This window comes from Dermacentor andersoni, chromosome 4 (assembly GCF_023375885.2).
Source record: "Dermacentor andersoni chromosome 4, qqDerAnde1_hic_scaffold, whole genome shotgun sequence".
Taxonomy (NCBI): domain Eukaryota; kingdom Metazoa; phylum Arthropoda; class Arachnida; order Ixodida; family Ixodidae; genus Dermacentor; species Dermacentor andersoni.
Genome location: NC_092817.1, coordinates 126575094 through 126601689, shown reverse-complemented (window position 1 = coordinate 126601689; position 26596 = coordinate 126575094). Strand labels below are relative to the sequence as shown.

Here is a 26596-nt window from a genome sequence, read left to right as displayed (position 1 = left end):
TGGAGGGCGCTTTGCCTTTAAAAGTGGAACGCTATAGCATTCAAAGATCCTTTGCTGTTTCTCACGCTTCCTTGCAACTGCAGCTTATCTAAACGTAATGCTTACCAGCAAACGCCGGCGCCTCACCCTATGCACAGAGACGGGCTTTCTGTTTTCTTTCTTTTTTCTTTTTTTTTTTCTTTCCGTCGCACGGCAGGCGCTGCCGCTGCCGCGCGTGCGAGCGCCATCGGGACGGTGTTGCAGAGAACCGAGCGCACCATTCCCATTAATGGCGAATTCAGCAAATCGCACCGCTACCCACCGCCGCACCCCAATGCGCCGATTCATCCAGTGATCGTCGCGCCAGGACGGCCCGGTGCGTGTCGGTGCGATTTGCCGAATTCGTCATAAGACAGACCTCAAACGGCAGCCAGAAAATGGGGTTTGTGTTGGGTTTCCGCGCAATAGAAATATGTTTTCTCGTGCATTCAAATTACAATCTGACGCTATCATGCCTGTACGTTGTGTGCGAGTCGTACTTACAAAATTTTCTGACGCATTTTACTTCGAGAAATTCAGTTAGTTCAGTAACGCCTATGCGCCATTCGGAGGCCCTGCGTGGTTCGGGATCATTTTTCTCATACGGACAGCGGCGTAAACACCGGGCGCGCCAACACCGGATTTCTTGCTGCACGGTGCCCTTAACGCTGTTCCGTTAAAATTCATCACGCAGGTAAAGGAAAATGGCAGTAAATCTTACCGCGACAAACGGGGAGCAAGTCGAAAGCTGCACGCGGCGTGATACTCCACCCAGAAACGATGGTCATAAACAAACTGGAGCGTGTCATCTATTCGTGCTACCCTTCTTTCATGCACGGTTGCCCGACCCTATATTATTGCTCTCCCTTTTTGAGCATAGCCATGTTAGTACAGTGTACTGTGAAACACCCTCTACTTCCAGGATCATTCCGATGCCTGGTGATCGGGCCTCTGATGATTGAAACCGATAAGGCGATGATGAAACGATGTTGCTGGCACAGATGTTCGTACGGTGAAGCGCGGTACAAATTTAGCTGCATCAAAGATAAAATCCATCAGTTCAGACAACGGCGCACTGATGGGGATGCGGGCGTTTTGCGCACGCGCACACGCACAACCGCACTGCCGGCTGCTCAACGATCTAAAACATAGCCATCGATATTTGTTTAAACAAAACCAAGTCGCAGATTTTCAGTAGCCCAAATATAGGCACATAGCCAACTCTCCCAAGTCGACGCCAAAATTTTTTTTTTCTGTAGCCCAATTTGGCTATATATAGCCAAACCTGGCAACACTGGAACTTGTACCCCGAGCGAGTGACGATTTTGGGCGCTATTCACGCATGCGCATGCCGCCATTATCCGCCATGTTTACTCGCTGATTGGCTGTCGAGAGGTCACGTGTTTTGAAATTTGTGCCGCGAAGCGGAAGTGTTGCAAAATGCAATGTTGCGTTTTCATCAAGATGACGAAACGTGACGTGGAGCTGCAAATTTGATGGACTTATACATTTTTTGGTCCTTGGCAGCTATATTGCGATGTTAGCGCTTCAAAAAGAATGTGAGCGGTAGCATGCACAACCAGTGCAATGCATCTGCAATTGCGCGAATATGTGGTGGCGATCCAAGATATGCGCCATGCCAGCTTGCTGATTGGCTGAAGAAATATCTCGTGAGGAGCGTCACAGGAAGGGCTGTTTCGTAAACGTCATTTTGACGATGCGTGACGTTGCGCTGGGCCGCCATTGTTGAGATTTCCCACCATAATTTTTGCTGCGACGAGCCGCGCGAATTATGCTAATGAGCAACCATATGCAATGGCAGCCGAGAGGAATGCGTATCGCCACATGTTCCCCGTCATTCGGCACCACGAAAATCTTTTGTTCTTAACGCGTGCTCATAGTATTTGCATCGCTCTCGGGTGGTGTTGGCATTTGTGTTTGGGGCCATCATTTTTTAAAAGAACGCGTTTATACGAAATAACATTGGTTGAACATAGCAACCTTTCGGCAATGTTGTCCACTTTTCACTGCTGCATTTGTATTGTAATCAATATTAATGCCTTTTCGCACAATCAAAAGTTATGACAACGGCCTCTTTCTAATTTATAAAAAGAAATGTACACAAGGCGGCGCCTTGAAGTTTCCTCCCGCGGTGCGAGTAACCAGCGAAATGAACAAGAGATGGCAGCGCCGGCGCTTGCGTCGCGCTAGTGGATATCTCTGGCGCGCGCAACGCTATCGGTGACATTCGGCCGTTTCTCAGCCAGCCGAGTCGGGCTGAGTCACTTGCATTTCACAAGATAGCGATAACTCTAAATAATCTTTATTATAATAAGGGCAACACTGGACTTTAGCCAACCAATGGAACAGGCTGGCTTCAGGAAGGGATTCTCTGCAATGGATCACATCCATGCCATTAATCAGTTATGGAGAAATCCGCAGAGGAAAATACGCCTCTCTATATGGCTTTCATAGATTACGTAAAGGCATTTGATTCAGTAGAGATACCAACAGTCATAGCGGCATCACGTAATCAAGGAGTACAGAACTCTTGCGTAAATACCTTGGAAAATATCTACAGAGGTTCGACAGCTACCTTAATTCTACACAAGAAAAGCAGGAAGGTACCTAAAAAGAGAGGGGTAAGACAGGAAGACAGAATCTCTCCAATGTATTCACTGCGTGCTTCGAAGTATTCAAGCTATTAAACAGGGTAGGCTCGACGGCGAATATCAAGATCGGCAGCGAATATCACAGTAACCTTCGGTTTCTCAATGACATTGTTCTATTCAGCAACAATGCAGACGAGTTACAACAAATGATTGAGGACTTTAACAGAGAGTGTGTGAGAGTGGGGTTGAAGATTAATATGCAGAAGACAAAGATAATGATAAATAGCTGGGCAAAAGAAGAGTTCAGGATCGCCAGTGGGCCTCTATAGTCTGCGAAGGAATACATTTACCGAGGTCACTTAATCACAGGGAACCCTGATCATGAGAAGGATATTCACAGAAAAATAAAAATGGGTTGGATCGCATACGGCAGACATTGTCAGCTCCTGACTGGAAGCTTATCGTTATCATTAAAAAGGAAGGTGTACAATCAGTGCACTTTACCAGTGCTGACATATGGGGCAGAGACTTAGAGACTGACAAAGAAGCTTGAGCGCAAGTTAGGGAGCTCGCAGAGAGCGACGGAACGAATAGTGCTAGGCATAACGTTAAGAGAGAGAAAGAGAGCGGTTTGGATGAGAGCAAATGCGTATAGACAATATTCTAATTAACATCAAGAGAAAAAAAAGTGGAGCTGGCAAGGTCATGTAATGCGGCGGTTATATTACCGTTGGACCATTAGGGTTAAAAATGGGTATTGAGAGAGGGCAAATGCAATCGAGGATGACAGAAGACTATGTGGAGAGATGAAATTTCTAAATTCGCTGCGCTAGTTGGCATCGGTTGGCGCAGGACAGGGGTAATTGGACATCGAGGGAGAGGCCTTAGTCCTAAAGAAATAAAACAGGCTGATGATGATGATGATGATGATGATGATGAATCACATGTTTAGCTTGATGCTACATTGGGAATGAAAAATGGAGTTTGTATTTCTTCGTCGGGTAAGTAAAATAAAACAATTACATATGTACCTGTACGTGGCAGCAACTTTATTGGCTATGAAGGCAAGTTCTGGTTACGTGGAGATTAAGACACGCAACGTATGTGCAGAACGTATCATGAAAGAACACGAAATACGTAGTAGCAAGTGGTTTACAAATCTCACAAATATGTATGCAAAGGGACACTAAGACAAGCCGTTGTGTCTTCGAAGCGCTCATCTGAATTGACTCAAGCTGTGAACCGCATACAGGAGGTTCGCACCGTCGTAAACCACTGATTTTGCACCGGGGCGTGAACTGGAATAGTAAGCTTTCTTGTTATTCCACTGTATCTAATGTATATATTATTCCAGTGCACGGCAAAGTAGGCAGTGAGAAATGACCGGTAAAAAACTTCACCAGAGTCACTTAAGACTGCTTACGTGTGGGAATGCGAAAGCACTGTAGTCTCTTTGGGGAAATGTTTTTGGTTATGTATTCATCCGTATGTCGTCGTGCACGTTGTAAACTCGCACGGCGTTCCTTTTCGTGTTCCCTTGCTTCGTCTTCTGCGGCATGCTTCTGCGGGCGACCACGTTTCAGAGATGCCGCGGAGGTAGACGCTTCGGAATGCATCGCAGCAGACACAGCACCGATGAAGTGCGAAGAGCAAGTTACGCGCAGGAAGCAGTGACGTCACGTGTGCAGTGACGCACGCACAACGCACAACTTTAGTCGAACGGAACCGTGGAGCCACCGTGGCTTCAGTGGAGCGTTCTCGTCTCGCACTTCGAATGCCCGGGTTCGATCCCCACGCTGACCGTGATGTAGCAAATTTTCTCTTCAATTCCATTAATTTACTTTGTTTAGAAAAACCTGCCTGCCCAGTCTGATGTCATTCCGAGTACTTTTGATGTGTTTTTACTCTTCACTCCCCCGGCCATTTGTGGTACCATCATTCCGTCACTCCGCTGACGGCAACACCAGATTTTCGCCTAATGGAACATACAATGCTTTCTCAGTAATATGACGCCCCTCTATTGCTTTAAAGACACACACACACACACACACACATACGGGAACAATTGTGATGGGTGCTAAAGAAAGATTAAAAGCTTTGCAACCTTTATACGTCTGTCAGCACGCAATATGCTGCGCTGATCGACTTCTTCGAAGCGAGAAATGTGAGGCTTAACACTCAAGCCAAGCTTTTTCTAGGTATGTTCAAGGGCCGCCTTGCAATGACCAACTCCGTGAGAAAAACAACAGTCGCAAAGCCTAACAGTGCGAAGAAAAGCAAGAAGGGCGCCAGCTGAGCGAGTTGGTTCGGAGAGACGTCAATACTTGACTGAGCAAATGAACTTACTTCGCATTGACGAAGATGCATTAATTCTGGCCATCGAAGCAGAGAACCTTCGAACATTCTGCGGAGGTAGTCCCGGAATCCCCGCAGAAACGGGAAGTTCTTTCGAGCGGGCATTGTTAACCATACGGTCAGAAATTCCTCCTTTGATTCCACAAAGCCATGCATACGCAGATGCCTTAAGAAGCACGGCGGGAACCGCCTTGTGATGCATGCATGCCCATTTCGGTTTGCACTATCCACGCAACGCAAAGGATCTTTGACCCAGTTGAATTCTTTTCTTTGAAGTGCTGCGTGGAGCTTTGCGTAAATACCAGGGCTCTACGTGCGCCCTATTGATAAAATCATGTGTACCACCGTGCCCTGCAGTACGCACGGATTGACCTTCAGATTATCGAGGGCATCTTCAAGTTCATTCAGAGTGTCAACGACATGCGGCGTCCGCCTCAAATTAAGCCTCGAGACAAGCTCACTTCGGAAGCAGTTCGAAAGCGGGAGAACGGCCAGGAGCCATACTCCCCACAACATACCTCGCTCCACTGCTGAACGTCGCGGGCGTGGAAGCGGCGCAGAAGTGGAGTAGAAGGAAGCAAGCAGGAACATGAATGAGCCACTAATGTTGCTAACGCATTCCAGGACGTCGACCCACAGCTTGCCTTTGAAAGAAAGCCAGAGTGAGCAAGGTGCAAGAGAACGCTGTAACAAGTAAACAAAGGCCGAGCTTTGACTCGAGCAGAACATCGAAGAAGGAGACGGGCACTGGTTGAAGGCTTTTCACGTAAAATCTTTCTTGGGTTTGGCTGTGTGCTGCAGGAAAGGAGAAAGTGCGAAGAATCCAGGAGTTCATAGGCCTTACGTCCCCGCTGATGTCAATATTGCCGTCTAAGAGGTCGTCGTCTAATGCTCTTAGTTGTTTGTAGTGGATCCACGTGAGCGTAACGTTGTACATGTTGAGTGTCTTCAAGGTGAATGCTGATTGGAAGTAGTTTTGATGCGGTGTTACGACATGTGTGTACCCTACGCGTATTGCTCTGTTTCTCAGCTCGCTCAAAATAATATATTTTTTGTTGTCTTTAATGAGGAGCCCTTCGTGTACAGAGATACAAATGCATTCTGCTGAGATTGCGACGCTGTCTTCAAATCTGTTGCGGTCTCATATTCTAGTTTGGGCCCACATGTGAAATTTCTCAAGCGTGTTCTACAAACGAGACGATCCATGGCGTCCGTCGACTCAGCGCTATCATCTGTCAGCAACCAATCGACCAAGTATGACGCGACATGAAACGTAAATGTTCTTTTAAGACATGTAGGCATGTTTGAACCTAAATGTCGAACGAGAAATTTTGTCTTGACACTTTTTGCAACTTTTTTTGTTTAAATCACCGATAAATGTGAACCTCGGCAGTTTCCATACGCTGATTGGCCACGGCAGGTGGAAAAGCAAAACGTTGTCTTGTTCTTCCCAATGCCTTTAGCAGGTAGCCAGTGCCACGTGATCATGACTTGAGATGGAGGCAAAGAAAGTGGTGAGCAACTGCTCGTTGAATTGCACAGAAAATGTTAGGTTGTTTTCTCCGCATGTCTTTCCTGCGCCAGTGAGTAGAGTTATGAGCATGGTTAGGATTGAAGCCATAAACCGTATTCCGGCCATATGTGTACTGTACACATATAAGCAACGGTGACTGTAAAGATGCCTGATACTGGTGCTAACTTTCACTCACAGACCAGCCACTTGCAGCCGTTGGGGATGGTGAGCTGACTTGCTATAGCGCCGAATGATCTTCTCGGAAAGCCTTAGCGATAAAAAAGCACGTGATTTCTGCCCATAGCAGCCTTCCTGTTTTCCAGTTCAATGTGTTTACGCGCAAAATGCAGCAGGACAGGAGGTGGATACTATTTGCTTACTTGCACCAAATGACTATACCTGGCGCCAACGTAACAACCATATTTATCCCACTACGCTTCCTTCTATTGCTGAGTGTTATTCTTATCACATCTTCTGGAGCTATTGTATTCACTTGGCGCCTCCTAAAAATTGCCGCGGCAAACACCACAAACGGCAGCCTCCGCAGCGATGCCTGTTGAAAGCAACAAGAACATTAGGCTACCAAGGGGAGGAGTTATTGGCGAAGCAATTTTCGATGCATATAAATGGAGTGCTCAGAAAGTGCACTTTCCTCGACTGTTTTCCTCGTTTTGCAGTTGCAGATGTATCTCTCATGGTATATTTATTGTTGTACTGTGCATTTTACTATTTACGAATTCAAGACGTGAGGTCCCAAGGCGTATCCGCTTGGAGCCAATTTTAAGGATAACACCAGTTTAAATATGCTTGCTCCAGAAGTTTGCGACGAAATACATGGGCGTTGATCTTGCTTTTAGGCTTCGATGCATAAAATAGCGATTTGTCGATAATGCAGGGGCAACAACAGTGCATATTTGTCGACAGTTTTACGGCACATATCCAAGAACCCATGCGATCTTTAAATTCGTTCCAAATATATGTGCCTTGAAAATTCACTGACTGCAATTCGTCAATTGCAATGTGTACCGTAAAGTAAATAATTAAGGTTTAATTCGTGAATGTTGCTAATTGGTCAATCATGCGTTTCGATTTCTAGAGCGAGTATTGTACACTTCAAGTGATACAGCTCAATGATTAGAAATAAGCTTTCTACTACAGACGATTTAACAAAGATCTGCTCTAAAGAAAAGACACCCCTTCTGCAAACCACTTTAAATTAGGGGCGTTCTGATAGTCAGCTTTATAGATACAAGTAATGGAGAAAGACGACCTCCGAATAAATGACCGAAGATGATGTATTTTTTTTTATTGCGATATCAATTATATGGACACTCCAGGCGCATTTCTGCCGTCGGCGACGCCGTTGACGTCGCCGTGAGGTTTTGTTAAAGTCCAAGGGCGCTATATGCGTTGCCGCGCGCCGTGTGCTGTATTTGCGAGCGACATCTTGCGAGAGTGAGCCGGCGAACGCGGTTCAATCTGGCGTGCGCTGGCGAGGAACGCGGGCCGGAAGCGTGCCCTCTCCGGTCTTGCGCGCGGCACAGGGGCCAGGCTAGGGGGGAAGGGGGGGGGGCGGCATTCTCCTCAGGCGGCTGCTAGGGCGTCTCAATGCCTTCCTCGCCCGCCACTCCGTACCGAGCGGAGACATCCGCGGTGTCTACTACGGCGTTGGGCACGCGAATGGCGAACAGCGTAGCACGCGTTGTCGGCGCTCGCGTTTCTTGAAAGCGATCTGCGGAGTTTGCAGAGTGCTCGTAGTGCCGGTAGCTTCGTATGCGCTGTGCTTTCGACGTTTCGTACGCGTTGAAGCAAGAGATGCATGAAGGACAATGCGCTTGCTTCTGCCGCGATTCTTTCCTCCAGCATTTTGAAAGCGAGTTTCCGCGCACATCAACCGAGGTGAGTTCATGCTTACCGGCGCGCGCGAGACCGTGCCTGTTAATTTTATAGAACTGGCTGCGAACTTGCGATTTCGCCGTGGCACGTGCTCCGAGAAGGCACATGACGTCACACCGCGTTCGTCGTCGTTGCGTTCGCCTCCGCTCGCTTCGCCAGCTGCGTCGCATGCCTCATAACGTGTCGGAGGATTGAAATGGAGAGCTCGCGTGCGCCGCAACCACAGTTGAGACGGCAGTATGGACGGCGACAATTCTGATAAGCAGGAGGAGGCCTGGAATCTACATCTGAACGAGATGAAAAGGAAACGAATCGCCCACGAAACAGACGAACAGCGCGCCGAACGACTGGCTAAACGCCGCAACATAGCTAGACAACCAGACTAACCTCGACTTGCAATCAAGCTTAACCAAGGCTAACCATGCCATGCCTTAGCTTTCGCTACGTATATCCTGGCATAGCCGAGCTAAGCCACTGCCAATTTTGTTGAAACACGTTGGTGGTCTAGTTGGTTTGAATGCATGATAGAATGTGTCAGAACGACAGAACGAGGACGTAGAAAGAAGTAGACACACAAAGACAGCGCTGTCTCTGGGTGTCTGTTTCTTTCTACGTCCTCGTTCACTCAAGCTTATTTATTCTATCATTGTTAATTTAGTTTGCAAGCGAAGGTTTACAAATTTATACGGCCGATAAAACTACTCTCATTGCTTCGTACAGCTATGTACTAATTTGCTATCGCAATCGGTGCTTCGTCTTTCCGGCGGCACTGCAACCTTTTTTTTTTTTTTGAAAAAAAGTCAAATATAAAGATAACATGTCGTTGGCTCAGTAGAAAGGAGCCCTGCTCATATTAGTTCATACAGGGATCTAATGTCTGCCGCAGTTAGACGTACGGCGAGCTTTTATGAAAACATGGCAAGGTAAAGTTGACGAACGTGCAACCTTGTCGAGTTGTACAGACCTTGTGTGGCTATTGAGTCCGTGGAGCTTGTTTGTATGGAAGGTACAGAGAACTCAGTTGCGCTAAAACTCTGCATTATATAGCACAAAATAATGCATTTCAGGAGCTAAGTGAAGGGTGCGCTTCTCTGCAGCCTTGAGATGTTATACGGGCTAGTGCAGGAATGGGCGAGTGGCCTAACGGTCGCTATGCCGTCGCTTTCAGCAACCTTCGAATGCATTTTCGATATTTTTACGCATTTAACTCCTTTTACAGCAGTTACGCTGACTAAGATGCGTATTACAAATGCACACTACTGCCGACACCTTCATGGCTGCGGAGATGCTAGAACGGAGAGAAACCGCATCATTGACGGGGTGAGTAAAGCGCACGGAGGTCGCCGTAGAAGGGACTTTGATTGGGGCATGGCCTTCTACCTTGAGCTCGCCAGAAAGAAGCGAATGCACCGCGCGATTACTGTGACTTCGAGAACCCTGACAATATTTTCACCAAGAAAATTGGGGGCCGAGGACTTACGGAGTCGCCATCTGTCGGAAGCGCCTCCCTTGCGCAGTATGAGGGATAACGCGGCGCGCTCGTCATAGGTTTTGCTTACGGCGCTCAATAAAAACACCACGTGGCAACCCTCCAGGACTTATTTGTAAGTACTCTCAAAACCAGGGAAGTTTTTTACTGTCAAAATAATAATCTTCGGCAAACTGAAAGCAGAGAATCGTTTACAGACGCTATATCTCTTTACCGAATATGTACAGTGAACGCCCCTGCGCGCGGTCCCCACGATCGTGTTCCCCGAACCAGCTTCTTGCGTGAAATGTAGGCAACCGCTGAGAGCAAACTATGTGAAATATGTTGTTATAGTGGGCTGTCTGTATAACAGAATGGAGAATAACAGAATGAAGCCTCAATGCAGCGATCGGACGGGTTCGCAGCGATTGACTGCACGTCTGCATGCATGCCCGCGCACAATGTTTTGCTTTCACTGCGAGCGCGTTTTCGAACCATGCCGTGAGTTTTGCGGCAGAATATGAGCATCTTACAGCACACAGGCAACCATTGTTGTGTGGACGCTATCAGAGAGAGAGAGAGAAACAACTTCATTGAGCCGAGCTCGACATCTTCTTAGACGCCGTCGATGGAAGTGGTTCCCTCTTCACGGGACCCATATGCTTCCCTAGCCGCCTGGCCCCTGGAGATCAGGACGAGCTGGTCTTCCAGGGCGGTGCTGGTTAGCAAGGTCTCCCATCGCTCGGTAAGGGTGGATGAGGGGTGGGGTAAGGTAGCGGGGCAGTTAAGAGGTGGGGGGATCGCCTTGATGAAATCGCATACTCCAATGACGTGTTGGAGCGTGCCTAACTGAGTTTTACAGAAGTTACAATCCTTGTCGTACCTTTCCGGGTACATCTTGTTTTGAAGGTAAGGGTGCGGGAATGATCCTGCCTGTATTTGCCTGTAGATCGCTTGCTGTTCTCTGCTAAGCGATTTGTGAGGATCGGGGTAACGGCGCCTCTCCGTCTTATAATGGTTCGTAATGTCTCTGTAACTAAATATGGACTGTGGCTCACCTTCCTCAACCCGGTGTTCCATCTCTCGGGCGAACTGGTGGGCAAGTTCGTTGCCCTCCAGCCCAGAGTGAGCCGGTGTCCATATTAACTCAACTTTCCTTTCAGGTACGTCGCGTTTACGTTGGAGAATATCTAGTGCCGCAAGAGACACCCACCCCTTCCTGTAGTTGTTATACGCCTTTTGCGAGTCGGTGACAATTCTTCCCACCTTGGGCTGCGCGAGTGCTAGCGCTATCGCGGCCTCTTCTGCCACCTCTGGAAAAGACGTCTTGATGGAGGCGCAGGTTACGAGCACATCCCGCGTCGTAACTGCCAGCGTTGCTTTTGATGAAAACTTGGGTAACGAAGCGTCTGTGAAGAGAGTGACTCCCTCTTCCTCTTCTACTATTTGACCCAAAGTCTCCGTCAAGGCCGCTATACGAGCCGCTCTACGGCCGTCGTTACGACCCGACCTCATGTTTCTAGGCAGCGGCTTACTGTGGATTTTATGCGCCCACAACCTGGGTAACGGCCCCGTTTCCTTCCGCTCTGCCTCTTGCCAGCCCAACTTGGCAAGAACGCGACGTCCCGCCGGCGTCTGACTGAGCCGAACTCTTTGATTAGACAGATGAGCTTCTATTAACTCTTCGACGGCGTTGTGCTTGGCCATGCCGAGAAGCTTGTCGGTCGAAGAATGCTTCGGAATGCCCAGCGCCATCTTGGTTGCCTTTCGTATAATGACGTTCAAGTGGTCCCTGTCTTTTTTCAGTAATTTGAGGTACGGCGCCGCGTAAACGATGCGCGACGTCAAGAAGGCCTGGACGAGCGTCAGTACATCGTCCTCCTTCAATCCCCTTTGTCTGTTTGTGACTCTTCTGATCATATTCGAAATTTGTTCCGTTGAAACGCTATCAGAGCTGTTAAAAAATAATTTCGTTATAGACTTCGACGCCTACGGCGACTGGAATGTGCCATCGCAACGATTCAATTTTCTTTTTTTTTTAAATTCTTGAACTTTTCAATATTATTTCTGCAGTTGCATCGCACTGTATGTTTATCATTCTTCTCATCGTGCGATCTCCCGCTGCTTCTTTTTCGTAATCCAGTACGTTAATTCAATATACCAACATGACCATGCGACATGCCTTTTTTTATAATGTGTTTCTTGCCGCTCCCTTTCCATTCCAGTGAACTTGCCGGAGTCTAGCACCATCGACTTCATAGACCAAATAAAGCGTCATGACATTAGCCGGGCAGAGGGTGCGGGCGAGCGTCTCAGTGCGCGTTTTCTGCTACTCGCCAGACATCGCAGTCCCGACGCCTTAGCAAAAATCTTCCTCGCGTCTGTGCTTTGCCGCATACCCGAGTGATAGCTCATGGCTGTTTGCCGGCGTTTCGCGAGTCAAGCTTCACGCATATTCTTGTCCTGCGGCTACGTGTGAGTAAGACTGACACCAGGCTCCGTTGCGTACGTCCGGCACTGCGGCGTCGAGCAGTAGCCCACCATGCTGCACGCCTCCAAAAGCAACTACTACCTATCACAGTGCTTTCAAATGTTGTCAAGCAGATACCCAAGGCGGGAAAACATCACCACTTAATCAGAACCGCAACGCAAGCAGGACCTTAAACTTTCGTTTTCAGTTCGTGTCGGCGCTTCCGAAGCAGCCGACGCGGCCGCTGTGTCCACGTGATCCCTCATACCACGTCATGCCGACGATGGTGCCAGCTTTTCCCGTGGTGGAGCTCGCCTCCAATACATATTTGGAGGGCGTCACCTTTCAATCCCTTGGAGCATGCCTATTGCGCCCACTACATCCGTTCATTTCAGGACCATCGGTTTCTAGCAATACAAAGCCCATTATATTGACTTGCCTGACGAAACAAACTAAACGCCGGAAGCCTGGTAAGAGAAAGAAAACAAAAGCCGTGCATATCACAAGTCCAGTGTGTGGGGTGTTTTAACTATCCGTGCTAAACGGGTGTGCCGTACAAGACGTGATTTAGAAGGCACAATTTAGGTGATATGTCGTCGGTGTCACCAAACTCATGTGACGAATGCACAGTCTGTGATGCTAGACTGTTATTGGCCTTGGCACTGCCACGAGCTAGTGGCACTGGACATAGGTGGTGTCTTTAGGCTGGTGCAAGGGTGCAGGTTGTGGCAAAAAAAGGTAAACGGATATGTCGGATATAGCTTTAGCCACACCCTATTAATTCGTGACGTATATAAATGTTTGACGTTGCAAACTGACCAATAGGCAGTGGTTAAAGAGTGCGCGAACTCACCGCGACTTTCCTCCCCCACCCTCCCTCTCTTCTTATCTTGTCTTTCTATTCCGTCTTTCTCGTCACCCAGAGTATAGTAGCCAAGCAGACGCATTTCTGGCTAACATCCCTGCCTTCCCTCTTTATTTCTGCCTCCTCCTTTAAATGTTTTTCCTGTTAGCAAACCTCTGTTGCCTGTATGTGAACGCCCGCCATCCGTCGCAGTCTGCACCTGTGACACCAGGAGAAATGTGGGAAGCTGAGTACGTAGTGTGAGACCTTAAGATGGAGGCCCGCCGTTGGAACAGCCCATAGCATGAAGGTGACAAAATTCTTTCTTACCTTAGTCAATGTTTTATAGCTCTTACATTATTTTCTACAAAAGTTCAGCTATCTTCTGTTGGTGCTCATATCATACTTCCAATTCTTAGTGTTGTTGCATTATTACTCATCAATCACATGTTTAACTTGATGATACACTGTGAATTAAAAATGAAACGTGTTTATTCGTCGATTAAGTACAATCAAAACGATTCGACATGTACATGTAAGTGACAGCAGCTTTATTGGCAAAGAAGGCGAGTTCTGGTTACAGGGAAAAGACACGCAATGTATGTGCTTAACGCACCGTGACAAAGAACACGAAAGACGTAGTAGCAAGTGGGTTACAATTGACGAATTATGTATGCGAAGCGACACAACCACAAGCAGCTGCGCAGCCGAAGCGCTCATCTAAACTAACTCAAGCTTTGAATCACACACCGGAGGTTCGCAATCTCTTAAACTTTGGACCGGGACGTGAACAGGACGTGAAAATTTTGGACCGGGACGTGAACCGGAATAGCAAGCTTGTTCGTTATTCCACTGCATCTAATGAAGATATTATATGAGTACACGGCAAAGGAGGCAGTGAGAAATGACCGGTAAAAAACTTCACCAGTCACTTAAGACTGCTTACGTGTGGGAATGCGAAAGCACTGTAGTCTCTTTGGGGAAAAGTTTTTGGTTATGTATTCATCCGTATGTCGTCGTGCACGTTGTAAGCTTGCACGGCGTTCCTTTTTCTGTTCCCTTGCTTCGTCTTCTGCGGCATGCTTCTGCGGGCGACCACGTTTCAGAGATGCCGCGGAGGTAGACGCGTCGGAATGCATCGCAGTAGACACAGCAGCGATGAAGTGCGAAGAGCAAGTTACGCGCAGGAAGCAGTGACGTCACGTGTGCAGTGACGCACGCACAACGCACAACTTTAGTCGAACGTAACCGTGGAGCCACCGTGGCTTCAGTGGAGCGTTCTCGTCTCGCACTTCGAATGCCCAGGCTCGATCCCCACGCTGACCGTAATGTAGCAAATTTTCTCTTCAATTCCATTAATTGACTTTGTTTAGAGAAACCTGCCTGCCCAATCTGGTGTCAATCCGAGTACATTTGATGTGTTTTTACTCTTCACTTTGCCAGCCATTTGTGGTACCCTCATTCCGTCACGCCGCCGACGGCAACACCAAATTTTGGCGTAATAGAACATACAATGCTTTCTCAGTAATATGACACCCCTCAATTATTTTAAAGACACACACACACACGGGAACAATTGTGACGGGTGCTATAGATAGGTGAAAAGCTTTACAACCTTTATACGTCTGTCAGCACGCAATATGCTGCGCTGATTGACTTCTTCGAAGCGAGATATGTCAGGCTTAACACTCAAGCCAAGCTTTTTCTAGGGATCTTCAAGGGACGCCTTGCAATGACCAACTCCATGAGAAAAACAACAGTCGCAAAGCCTAACAGTGTGAAGAAAAGCAAGAAGAACGGCGCCAGGTGAGCGAGTTGGTTCGGAGGGACGTCAATACTTGGCTGAGCAAATGAACTTACTTCGCATTGACGAAGATGCATTAATTCTGGCCATCGAAGCAGAGAACCTTCGAAAATTCTGCGGAGGTAGTCCCGGAATCCCCGCAGAAACGGGAAGTTCTTTCGAGCGGGCATTGTTAACCATACGGTCAGAAATTCCTCCTTTGATTCCACAAAGCCATGCATACGCAGATGCCTTAATAAGCACGGCGGGAACCGCCTTGTGATGCATGCACGCCCCTTTCGGTTTGCACATTCCACGCAACGCAAAGGATCTTTGACCCAGTTGAATTCTTTTCTTTGAAATGCTGCGTCGAGCTTCGCATAAATACCAGCGTTCTGCGTGTGCGCTCTTGCCAAAATCATATGTACCATTGTGCCCAGCAGCACGCACGGATTTACCTTCAGATTGTCGAGGGCTTCTTCAAGTTCACTGATAGTGTCAACGACATCCGGCGCACGCCTGGAACTAAGCCTCGAGACAAGCTCACTTCGGAAGTAGTTCGAAAGCGGGAGAATGGCCAAGAGCCATACACCACACAACATACCTCGCTTCACGGCTGAACGTCGCGGGCGTGGAAGCGGCGCAGAAGTGGAGTAGAACGAAGCAAGCAGGAACATGAATGAGCCACTAATGTTGCTACGCATTCCAGGACGTCGACCCACAGCTTGCCTTTGAAAAAAAGCCAGAGTGAGCAAGGTGCAAGAGAACGCTGTAACAAGTAAACAAAGGCCGAGCTTTGACTCGACCAGAACGTCGAAGAAGGAGACGGGCACTGATTGAATGTTTATAACGTAAAATCTTTCTTCGGTTTGGCTGTATGCTGCAGGAAAGGAGAAAGTGCGAATCATCCATGAGTTCACAGGACTTACGTCCCCGCTGATGTCAATATTGCCGTCGAAGAGGTCGTTGTCTAATGCTGTTACTTGTTTGTAGTGGATCCACGTGAGCGTAACGTTGTACATGTTGAGTGTCTTCAAGGTGAATGCTGATTCAAAGTAGTTTTGATGTGGTGTTACGACATATGTGTACCCTACGCGCATTTCTCTGTTTCTCAGCTCGTTGTGGCTGAGAAGTATATTATATTTTTTTGTTGCCTTTAATGTGGAGCCTTTTGTGTACAGAGATACAAATGCATTCTGCAGCGATTGCGACGCTGTCATCCGATCTTTTGCGGTTTCATATTTTAGTTTGGGCCCACATGTGAAGTTTCTCAAGCGTGTTCTACAAACGAAACGATCCATGGCGTCCCTCGATTCAACGCTATCATCTATGAGCAACCAATCGACCAAGTATGACGCGACATGAAACTTAAATGTTTCATTAAGACATGTATGCATGTTTGAACCTAAATCTCGGACAAGTACTTTTGTCTTGACACTTTTTGCAACTTTTTTCTTTAAATCACTGATAAATGTTATCCTGGGCAGTTTCCATACACTGATTGGCCACGGCAGGTGGTGAAGCAAAACGTTGTCTTGTTCTTCCCAATGCCTTCTGCAGGTAGCCAGTGCCACGTGATCATGACTTGAGATGGAGGTAAACAAAGTGGTGATCAACTGCTCGTTGAAATGCACAGAAAATGTTAAATTCTTTTCCCCGTATGTATTTTCTGCGCCAGTGAGGAGAGGTATGAGTATGGTTAGTAGTGAAGCCACAAACCGTATTCCGGCCATATGTGTACTCTACACAGGCAACTGGGACTGCAAAGATACCAGACGCTTGTGCTAACTATTACGCACAGACAAGCCAATTGCAGTCGTTGGGAATGGTGAGTCAAGTTGCTATAGCGCCTAATGATGTTCTCAGAAAAAGTAATCGATGAGTAGTCATGTGATATTTTCCAATGGCAGCTTTCCTGTTTTGCAGTTCGATGTATATACACGCAAAATGCAGGAGGGCAAGAGGTGCACAGTATTTGCTTACTTGCGCAACGTGAATATACCTAGCACCAACGTTACAAGCAGATTATTGGCGATACTCTGCCTCTATTCCTTAGTGATGATCCTCTAGAGCTGTCGTATTCACTAGGCGCCTCCTGGTGACTGCCGGGGCTAAGACCACGAAGGGTACTCCCTGCAGCGACGCCTAAGGAAAGCACAAGGAACAGGATGGTTCCAACGGGCGAGTTATTGGCGAAGCAATTTTTGAGGCTTACACATGGAGATGCTGTGAAAGTGCGGTTTCTCTCCCTTGCAGTCGCAGACACATCTCATTCGCATATTTACTGCTTCATTGTGCGTTTTCCAATTTACGAATTCAAGCTTGTGAGTTCCCAAGGCTTATTCATTTTGGACGAATTTGCATGATAACACCACTTCAGAGATGTTCATTGCCAAAGCTTCCAACGAAATAGGTGGGCATTTCTCTTACTTTTGAGCTTCGATCCACAAAACGGTGGTTTGTCGAATATGCAATTTAAACAATACTGCATATTTGTTGCCAATATTAAGACGCATATTTAAGAACCCGTGCCATCCTTAAAGTTCGTTCCAAGTTTACGCGCCTTGCAGATTAGCCGACTACAATTCGTTAATATCAACATGTGCTGTAATTTAAGTAACTAAAATTTAATAATTATTTTTGCTAATTATTCAATCATGCGCTTCGATTTCTCGAGCCAGTATTTTGCGCCGCTTAGTGTGACACAGCTCAAGGATTTCGATTACGCTTTCTACCACGGGTGATCTAAAACAAACTCTATTCTAAATAAAAAGGCAACCCCAATGCAATACACCTGAAATTACGAATGTTCGAACAGTGAACTTTTGAAGTACGACTAAGTGCGAGTAATGGAAAAGACGACCTCCAAAAACTGGACCAAAGACCTAACGTTTTCTTTTTTTTAACCAAAGTCACATATAAATGTTACGTGGTGTTGGGTCATTAAAAAGTTGCCCTGTTTATATGATTACGTGCACGGATCTAATGTCATTCGCAGTTAGAGGTGCGGTAAACTTTTATGAAAATATGGCAAGGTAAATAAAACGAGCCTGCAACCTTTTCGAGTTATGTAGGCCTCGTGTGGCTATTGAGGCCGTGGAGCGTGTTTCTATATATGAGGTACAGAGACCTGGTTTCCGCGAAAACTGTGTTATATAGAAGATATTACAAACCATGAACTAACCAAAGGGTGCGCTTCTCCGCAGCCTTGAGATGTTATACGGGCTACGGTAGGCACTGTCGCTACGGCTTCGCTTTGAGCAATCTTCGAATGCATGCATTTTCAATATTTTTACGCATTTAATACATTTTGCCATGCCTAATTCGATTAACGAGACATGTTACAAATGCATATTTCTACAGACAACTCAATGGCTGTAGAGATGCTAGAACGGAGAGATACCGCATCACTGACGACGTCAGTATATAAACAGAGAGGTCGCCGTAGACGTCAGTAAAGATGCTGCTATTGCTCTGCTTCACCATTATATTTGAGAAAGCGAGGACTGCTTGTGGTATTTCTAGACGTTTAGGTCTTTGCGAATTCTTGAAAGGCTTTGCAGGCAAACTGAGACCAGTTGTCACTAAGCAGAGTGTAGGGAATGTCATGCCTGGCGAAGATGCTCTTGAGCGCCGCTCTTACTTCCTTAGTTGAAGTGGACCGAAGGGTGATTACTTCCGTGTACCGAAACGGTATTCCACCACTAACGGAAACTTCTGACCATCCGGATGAAGCTTGTCTGCGGACACCGCTCACAGGCAGCTGCAGGTGTTTCTGTTCCCATCATCGTTTGGCCACGTTGGACAAGTTTGCCACTGCAGACTTCATTTGGCACCTAGGACCTGATCACCACACCGACTCTGGCTAGTGCCAAACATCGGTTAGCGCCTTGGTGATTGCCGTGTAGGAGGCAAAGGTTCACCATGTCTAGACGTAGTTGAGCTGGTACCACAAGGCGTTCTCTCATGAGAAGACCATCGCAGATGGAGATGTTGCCCTGGTGTTGCCATTAGCGAGTTACGTTCAATGGCAAACAGTCAAGTCTAGGCCAACCTTCGGAGCTGTAGTCCTTTATCGCTGCACGTTCCTCTTCTGATTCCTTACCAGCTCTGAAGTATTCATGGCACACAGCTCAAACTGATGAAATAGCGTTCACAACTTGCGACACAAGTAGCTCAACGCTGTCCACAAAGACAGGAGAGTTGGAGCGCTCTTGATCCCATGACAGAGTGTCAGCCATGGCAAGCAGCTTGCCCGAAACAACCTTGACCGTGAACTGGTAGTGAAAAAGCCTGATGCGAAACCGTTGCACTCAAGAAGGCATGAGGTCTAGGTGAGGCTATCCCAGAAAGATGTTGAATGGCTATTGGACAGTTTCAACGGCAAAGCTGAGGTCCCTCAGGGACGTATCGAACCTCGAATTTCCCATGAGACGGCCAGCGCCTCCTTTTAGATTTGGCTGTAGCGTTGTTCGACGAAAGTCAAGGCTCTTGATGCGAAAGCTCTAGCTAGGCTTTCTGATTGGTTGACCTTGAAGGAGGATTTATCCCATACCATAGAACCTTGAATCGGCAGATACTGATGATTGACTCTTTTGTTTATACCGAGCCATCAATGAGCTTGAAGCAACTGTATATTCAGGGAGTCAAAGTCTCGAGACAGTGTCTTGAGGTGTACCAACGTTTAAGCGAGCTGCGCCATGAATGCAATGAGTATTTTCAGCTCTTCAGCTTTCTTCGCCTCAGTGCTCCCTTCAGTTGATAGTCGGCGTTCGTGTTGTCCTCTTCTCTACTCTTGTGTCCTGTCTGCATGCCTCACCTCTTTTTTGCATAATGAATCCTTACCAACTAGCTCAGCTTTCTGTCGTTATAAGCTTCAGTGAAGCCCTCGCCATTTTGATCATTGAGTATGTGCCACTAGGTGTGGAAACATTTCCACTAGGCGTGGAAACAATTGTTAGCGTTCGCAGACACCGGCACGCCGCGCTTCTCTCCTCGGAGGTCGCGCGCAAGCTTTTAGGCAGAGCCACTAGATGGCACAGCGCGTCTTCCAAAAAGAACGCGAGAAAGGAGTCTGGTTGCCGTAGGACGCGTTTCTACCGTTTCTATGGGCTCACACGCACCCGTGCGCCATGAATTTCTGCAACCATGCGCTTCTGGTCGGCCACGCTAGATGTGGACGAGTGCCCTTACGAATGCGATATGTAAGAGTCCCGCTGCAGAACACGTCTCATACATAACCCTTTTTGGCGGTTCGGACACGTTCTGTAAATATTTTGATTCAATGCTGAATGCGTACCGTCGAATGCCATCGTGGGATAGTGTCTGCCATTTTTCTTTTAGTTTTCTTCGTGTTCGCTCTGTCTATCTTGAGTGCGCTTGTCCCAGAGCATCACACTTGATTTTCGACAAAGCTAGTCCCTCAAGCAAATGTCGCGCAGGCTCACGATGAGCCCCTCACATACGAGGCGTTCCTCGTCTGTTGCTGACGGGTATTTGCGCTTTTTCACCATGTTTTCGAGCGTTGTGTAGAAGGCGTCCACCGTTACCGCGGGCACCGCTGTACGTCGGTGCAACCGGCAAGATTCGTACAGCTCTTTGACCGGATGCCAGTGAGCACCTCTTAGACGGTTTCAAAGGAACCATGGGCCTAGGCGCCCGTTTTGAGCGAAGCAAGGATGTCCTGTGCTTGAGTACCCATTCATTGCAGGAACGTGCACACCTTGGTTTGTTCGGGAGTGGCGGTCCGACCCGACGTGAGCACTTAGTCCTTGAAATGGAGTAGTCATACAGGCCACTGAATTGGGCCACCGAATGTGAAGGATGGCGGAGAGTGGAGAGTGATGCTGGTGACTACCGAGGGAGTTACGCGCAGCCTGGTGTTCGGTATTCTTACAACATGAAGTGGCGTTGTTTGGACCGTGGTCGTGCTACTCGAATCTCGCGAACAAGAAGCGAGTGGATCGCACCGTTGCCGTGCCTGTAAGAGCCCTGACTTTATTTTCACTGCGAACTATGTAGACTTAAAGGGCACCACCGACAGTCACTTGGGGCATCTTTTTTTGCGCCTTCTACAGCCGTTAATAAAAGCCGTGTAGCGTAGCAGTGGATCAGTAACGTTGTTGATGAGGAAGGGGCTGTTCAACTGCCCAAACAAGTTGGCTGCATGGGCGACGTAACCCTCCTGGAGGATTTAGATGCCCGGTATGTCTTCTGGTACAGGAATGCTGGAGTTGTTATCCACTTAATCGCCGTCCAACGGCCTTGCGCAGGGATGCCTTTAAAACCCGGATGTATCTTTCATAAAATCACGCACCAAGGGGCCTTCTCTGGAATGAACGTACTTCCGTATTACGTTATGACTTGTAACTGTCCTTTATGGTGTGGTCAGTCGAGATGCCTTTGACAGCTTTGAGTTCCTTGGGGGCTCTCTTGCAGGTAGGTACGTTGTTACTGTAAATTGTCTGGCATATTCTTCACTTTGCTACGAACCGTCGAAAGGATTGTTAGAGGCTTTTGGTTGTGACGTTTGTTACAATTTTCCAAATTTACGATTTGCGTCTCCGCATAAGTAAAATAACTATGCATATCTTCCCGGTCTTATCCTGGTTTGTGTGCTTGCTCGCAGTGGGTCTATAAAAACTACTGCGATGATTTCGAATGGTTGTGCTTGGGTTACGCTGTCAGCTGCTATGAGGGTGGTGGTGCTTCTTGTCTAAGAGGTTTTGAATTGAAGCGCCTGCCGACGACACACTCTCTTGTATTTCGCTTGACGGCTTGTAGTCCTTTTATCAGCCGAAACTTTGTCATCAGCTTCATCAGCGTGTCCATGATTCCACCATATTGACACGCGTGTACTTGTTTGTCTTTATTAGGCGACACGTTTCACCGCCTAACAAATGTTATCGCACAGTGCAGGGCGCGCCTGCATGTATCGGAAGTTTCTGGAATGTTATCGATGCTTCCATCCGCTGTCTGTGACCGAACCGTGTGTAATCTGATCGCATGGGTGCGCGACGCGAATAATGTAAATCTTTGTGGAACGCACGCGGGTCCCAGCGATTACTCTGGAACATTCGACGACTGATGTATAAAAGCCGACGCGCTTGACCCACTGATCAGATTTTCGACCATCGTCGACAGTGTTCGCCGCTGTCGCCCTTCTTTGAGTGTAGCCTGCTTTTGAGGGCTAAAGTTCGCCCAATAAAGCGCTAGTTTCGTCTTTCTCAGTTTGGCTGCTTTCTTCACAGTCACTTGAAACGCTCTTCCATTGAATCAATCAGTCAGTCAAAATCAGTCGTGCACCATGTGTACGGAGTTATTTAACCAGATTTTATCGTACGAGTTGGGTGTATTGCAGTGCGATGTGGCTTGCAGAGACTTTAAATAATTCACGAAACTACCCATTCAAGCGGCGTTGAATGAAATGTTATGCGCATGTGATTAAGCAGCACCCCATGGCACCTATGGTTCTACATTAAGTTTAGATTAGTACTGCAAAAAAATGATTGTTCTTGGATGTGTTGTTGCACGCAAGAGATGCGTGCCGAGTAATGCAAATAGTTCCATGCACATGCAAGAATTTGCATCGGTTCGTGTAAGAATGAAGACAGTATACCTGGGCCAGACTTAAAGCTTACCCGTTGAAGCAAACATATTCCCCACACTTGTCAAACACCGTCTTACCATCCGCACAGTGACCCCCATCCCTCCTTGACTGCGACGCCAACCTCACTCATTCGCGAAAACATCCACTAGCGCGAATGGAACTGCGTTGTATTTTTTCTGAATTTTTCATGATGACCACCATTTGACCGATCACAAACGGGTATTTGCTTTGTGTCCTTTTTCGCTAGATCGGTCTGTGATGCCGACGTCTTGCCGAAAGTCAGGTCGACGTCGGCTCATTCAGTTTAACAGACCTCGCACGTCATTTAAGCCATTGACTTACAGCTGTCTAGAGTAAAGGCTCTCATCGATGTCTGGCGGTTTCTGTTCCGACGGGTCAGAGGTAGCCGCTTGTCCCTGCACATATGAAGGCATAAAGGTCAGACTGAGATGTGGACGTTTACTCGAGCAAATAATCGCACATATGTGGTTGGTGAAAAAAGATGAAGTAGGAAATGTTTTAGAATAAGGAAAATGAACTAGGGCGTATTTCGAAGAACTGCGGCTTACCAGTACCGCTGCAAAGGAAAGCATGTACAATTAGGGAAGCAAGTTGGGCCACTTGGCTATAGTTAGGCTAGCTAGTGAGTTGAAGTCTAGCGTCGTGTCCTGTGTGCTTATCGTTCTCGCCTTGTCTTTTTAGTGCTAGTTAAATATGATACACTCGCGGCTATTTGCCAACATCAACCTATTGCGAGTGAAATTCAGGGAGGAACTGAGGGGGGGGGGGGGCGCTTAGAAGAAATTTAATGACCACGCTGCGCACGATAGACAGGAGGTTGATAGGCATGACGTTTTAAGGTATAGAAAGGCAGAAACATTGATTAGAGATCTAACGCGGATCGAACATAATCTAGTTAAGATTATAAGAGGAAACGTCAGTTGCGCGGGTTAAGCAATGCGTAAAAAAACTAACAAACAATGGTCCATTCCATTAAATGAACGTGTTACAAAGGAAGTTTACATAGCCAATGGGCAATTCAGATGGAGTAATGTAGTTCGGACGTTTGCGGGAATAAGTAGAATTGTGTCAACGACAGATTGCGTTGCTTTCACATATTTTGAAGTGTCATGATAAAGGTTCAAATGGAGGCTGACGTAAATTAATGCTGTCAAGTCTGTGCGACGGTGCCTTTAGGCATGATGTTGTTGCTGGCGGTTGAGTCCAGTAAACGGTGAGACAATAACTGCCTCAACAGTCACTGACGGCCACCGCGCTGCCGAGGATTGATTCGTCCGAGGCCCATCTTAGCTTCCGCTCGCGACTTCGAGATGGCGAATGATTGCCGAAGAGCTGTTCGAGAATAAGTAACTATTAGCAGTTGTGGGTTTTCGTTGGTCCAAAAGGCCTCGGCACAGCCGACAGCCGACACGGTTAAATGCCCCACTTTATATCTACCACACTACGAATAGAGCGAGGACAGATAAGAAGGCTGCACAGGCGCCGAATTACTACTTGTGGCTTATTTGGAACATACCAACACCCATCAAAAAATGGGGTTGCGCTTCTGAGATCATGCACGCTAGTTGAGACACGCTGAGCCGCTAAATAATGGCTGTATGGAAATGTTGCTTCTTTCGTGCTTTCTCTATTTTCTGCAACTTTCGATCGCGCTCTGCCTTTTGCAAAACAAATCGTTAGTTGTCAGCCAGAGTCAGTACGTAACTCTTTCTCTTGTTTCGCGCCATCCACAGCGTGTACTATAACCAGCACAGCTCAACGCGTCACTTTGTCGCCCCTGAGACACCGGCATAGAACGTCCAAAGAGGTTTCGATGTGAAAGCGTCAACTGGCTTATTGAGCGAAAAAACCAGCGCCTGTCATCTGTAGCAGCGAAACGGCAGATAAATTTCTATTGGCTGCGAAGGCCACGTCACGAGCGCTTCTCGAAGGAGTTCCTATCCACTGCGCCGCCACGTCATGAGCGCGTCTCGACGGAGCAGAGCCGATAGCGCGCCTGGTGTTGCGTGAAGGGAGAGGGCATCGCCGCGACGCCACGTCACCCTTCTCGCTCTCGGAAGCCTATGCTATTCGCGTGTTCTTTGTCCGCGCAAGCTCTCGCCTGCGTTCTACCTGCCCCTCGGTAAGGCCAAATCCAAACGCGCCAAGCGTCTGAATGCGCTCGATTGCCCGCGAGGAGTTCGAAGGACAGCTCAGAGGCACTCGATTAGACATTAATGCTTTCTCATTCGCAACTCAGAAGAAGCGCTTAGCTGTCCTCGGACTTTTTCTTTTTTGCCTTCTCGAGAACATTTCACTGAATTGTGGAAGTGGTGTACTTAGGACACCTCAAAACTTCCAGTCACTTGCTGTGAACAGCGTGATTGGCGATAAAAAAGAAAGCCCTCCCGTGTTGCGTCACGCTTGAGCCGTTCAAGTAAAAAAGAAGCCCCATGCCTCGACCTCACGTATGTAAAATGTTTGCGTCATCTGAATACAAAATTCACTTATAAAATTGTGATTAGCTGCCGACAATACGCTTTAGCAGTATTGCTAAATCTTCGTAAATGTACGCCCAATTCATCAGTAGTGCAGTTCGCAATCGAAACCGGAAGTCTTCTGGAGCCACTCCCTATACTGTTTCATACCTGTAAAACTCAGGTCGATCTCACGCTCCTGCCGACGTGCATCAGTGGCAGCTTAACCAGTCCGTGAATTGCGAGCAGCATACGCATATATGGACCGAGCGACTGCGCCCCTGAGCTGACTTGCCTCGCCCTTATGGCTTCTAACGACCCCTCACGAAGCTAATTTCCATCGCAGATTTTTAGTACGTCCATTCGGTTGCCAAGTTATAGCACTTAGCAGAATCTAACCACACAAAGCAATAACGAAAGCCGAGACGTGTTTTCTTAACCAAGCGCGCGCTAAATAGTAGAAGACGAAACAGAAACTATGTGCTCCCCACGACTACTACGGCGGTTGAACGTCCACAGCGTCAGATTCTGTTTAATGTGCGTGCACGCCTTCAAAGCGGGTAAATAGCCAGTTGGTCTCAGCCGAGGGTATTTAACAGTGTATGTATGCCGACAACAAATGGCGCTCACTCACCGCCTTTTCGGACGCGTCACGGTCGTCGGTCCTTTGTCTCTTCGCCGGAGGAGAAGGGTCTTCCTCATCTTCCGAATGGGCCACGGTGCCCTGCCGGGCGCCCATCGGACCCCTCGGCCACGACGAGCGGGGTTACCCTTCTCGCGCAGCGGCCGCCGTCCTGCCCGTCGCGGTTCCGCGCAGGCGCTGCCTCCTCCGCTGGGGTCAGGGCAGTCTTGCGACGGCCAGGACACCGGTGCCGGTTCGCGGCAGGGACCCCACCGGTCGCGCGGCTTCGCGGCGAATGTTCTTCTTCTTATTTCCAACGAATGTGCACTTACCCACTACGGGGCCAAGAAGAAGATGAGCCTTCAAGACAACGAATTTCACGCTGCTGTGTCTAAACGCACAGTCGCTCAAGCTAACAAATATTGTGGTAGGAAACACTGCGATGTCCTTTCTAAACCTAAAAACAAAAGATCGTTGTTTAGATATATGAGATATCGCAAAACTCTGCCATCGCCAATTAATATTGAACATGTAAATCTGTCTTCCGATGAAATGTGAAAATCTCTTGAACTCATTGCTAAAGGCTTGGAGAGTAGATTCACATCGTCGATGTCCTATAATTTGCAAAAGTCAGCCTCAACATCAGTGTTTACTGAAGTTACATTGCACGAATTACCTCGAGTGACTCCTAACTTGCCCTTGTCAGCCCCTGGTCCTGATGGAATTACCGTTGACGTGACAAAAATTTTATTCGATCTATTTCCTAGCGACCTTCTAAACGTTATAAACAATTCACTAAACAAAGCCTGAACACCTCATGATTGGAAAGCAGATAAAATAATCCAAATACCTAAAAAACAAGGAGTAGGTTATAGCAGAAAATATTAGGCCTATTTCTCTTACTTCTAATATGGTCATGCTCATAGAGA

At 47.6% G+C, this 26596-nt stretch overlaps 1 protein-coding gene across 1 annotated transcript in view; it reads right to left on the bottom strand.

Annotated features, from left to right (window-relative positions):
- Positions 1-25976, bottom strand: part of LOC126537439 (ubiquitin-like modifier-activating enzyme 1) — a 97301-nt gene extending 71325 nt beyond the window's left edge. Inside the window, exons 1-2 of the mRNA XM_072287917.1 lie at positions 25680-25976; positions 22911-22984 (exon numbers count right to left, since the gene is read on the bottom strand). Coding sequence (XP_072144018.1) covers positions 22911-22984; positions 25680-25784 — 179 coding nt within the window. The 5' untranslated portion in view covers positions 25785-25976. The remainder of the gene's footprint in view (positions 1-22910; positions 22985-25679) is intronic.
- Between the last annotated feature and the right edge of the window lie 620 nt (positions 25977-26596).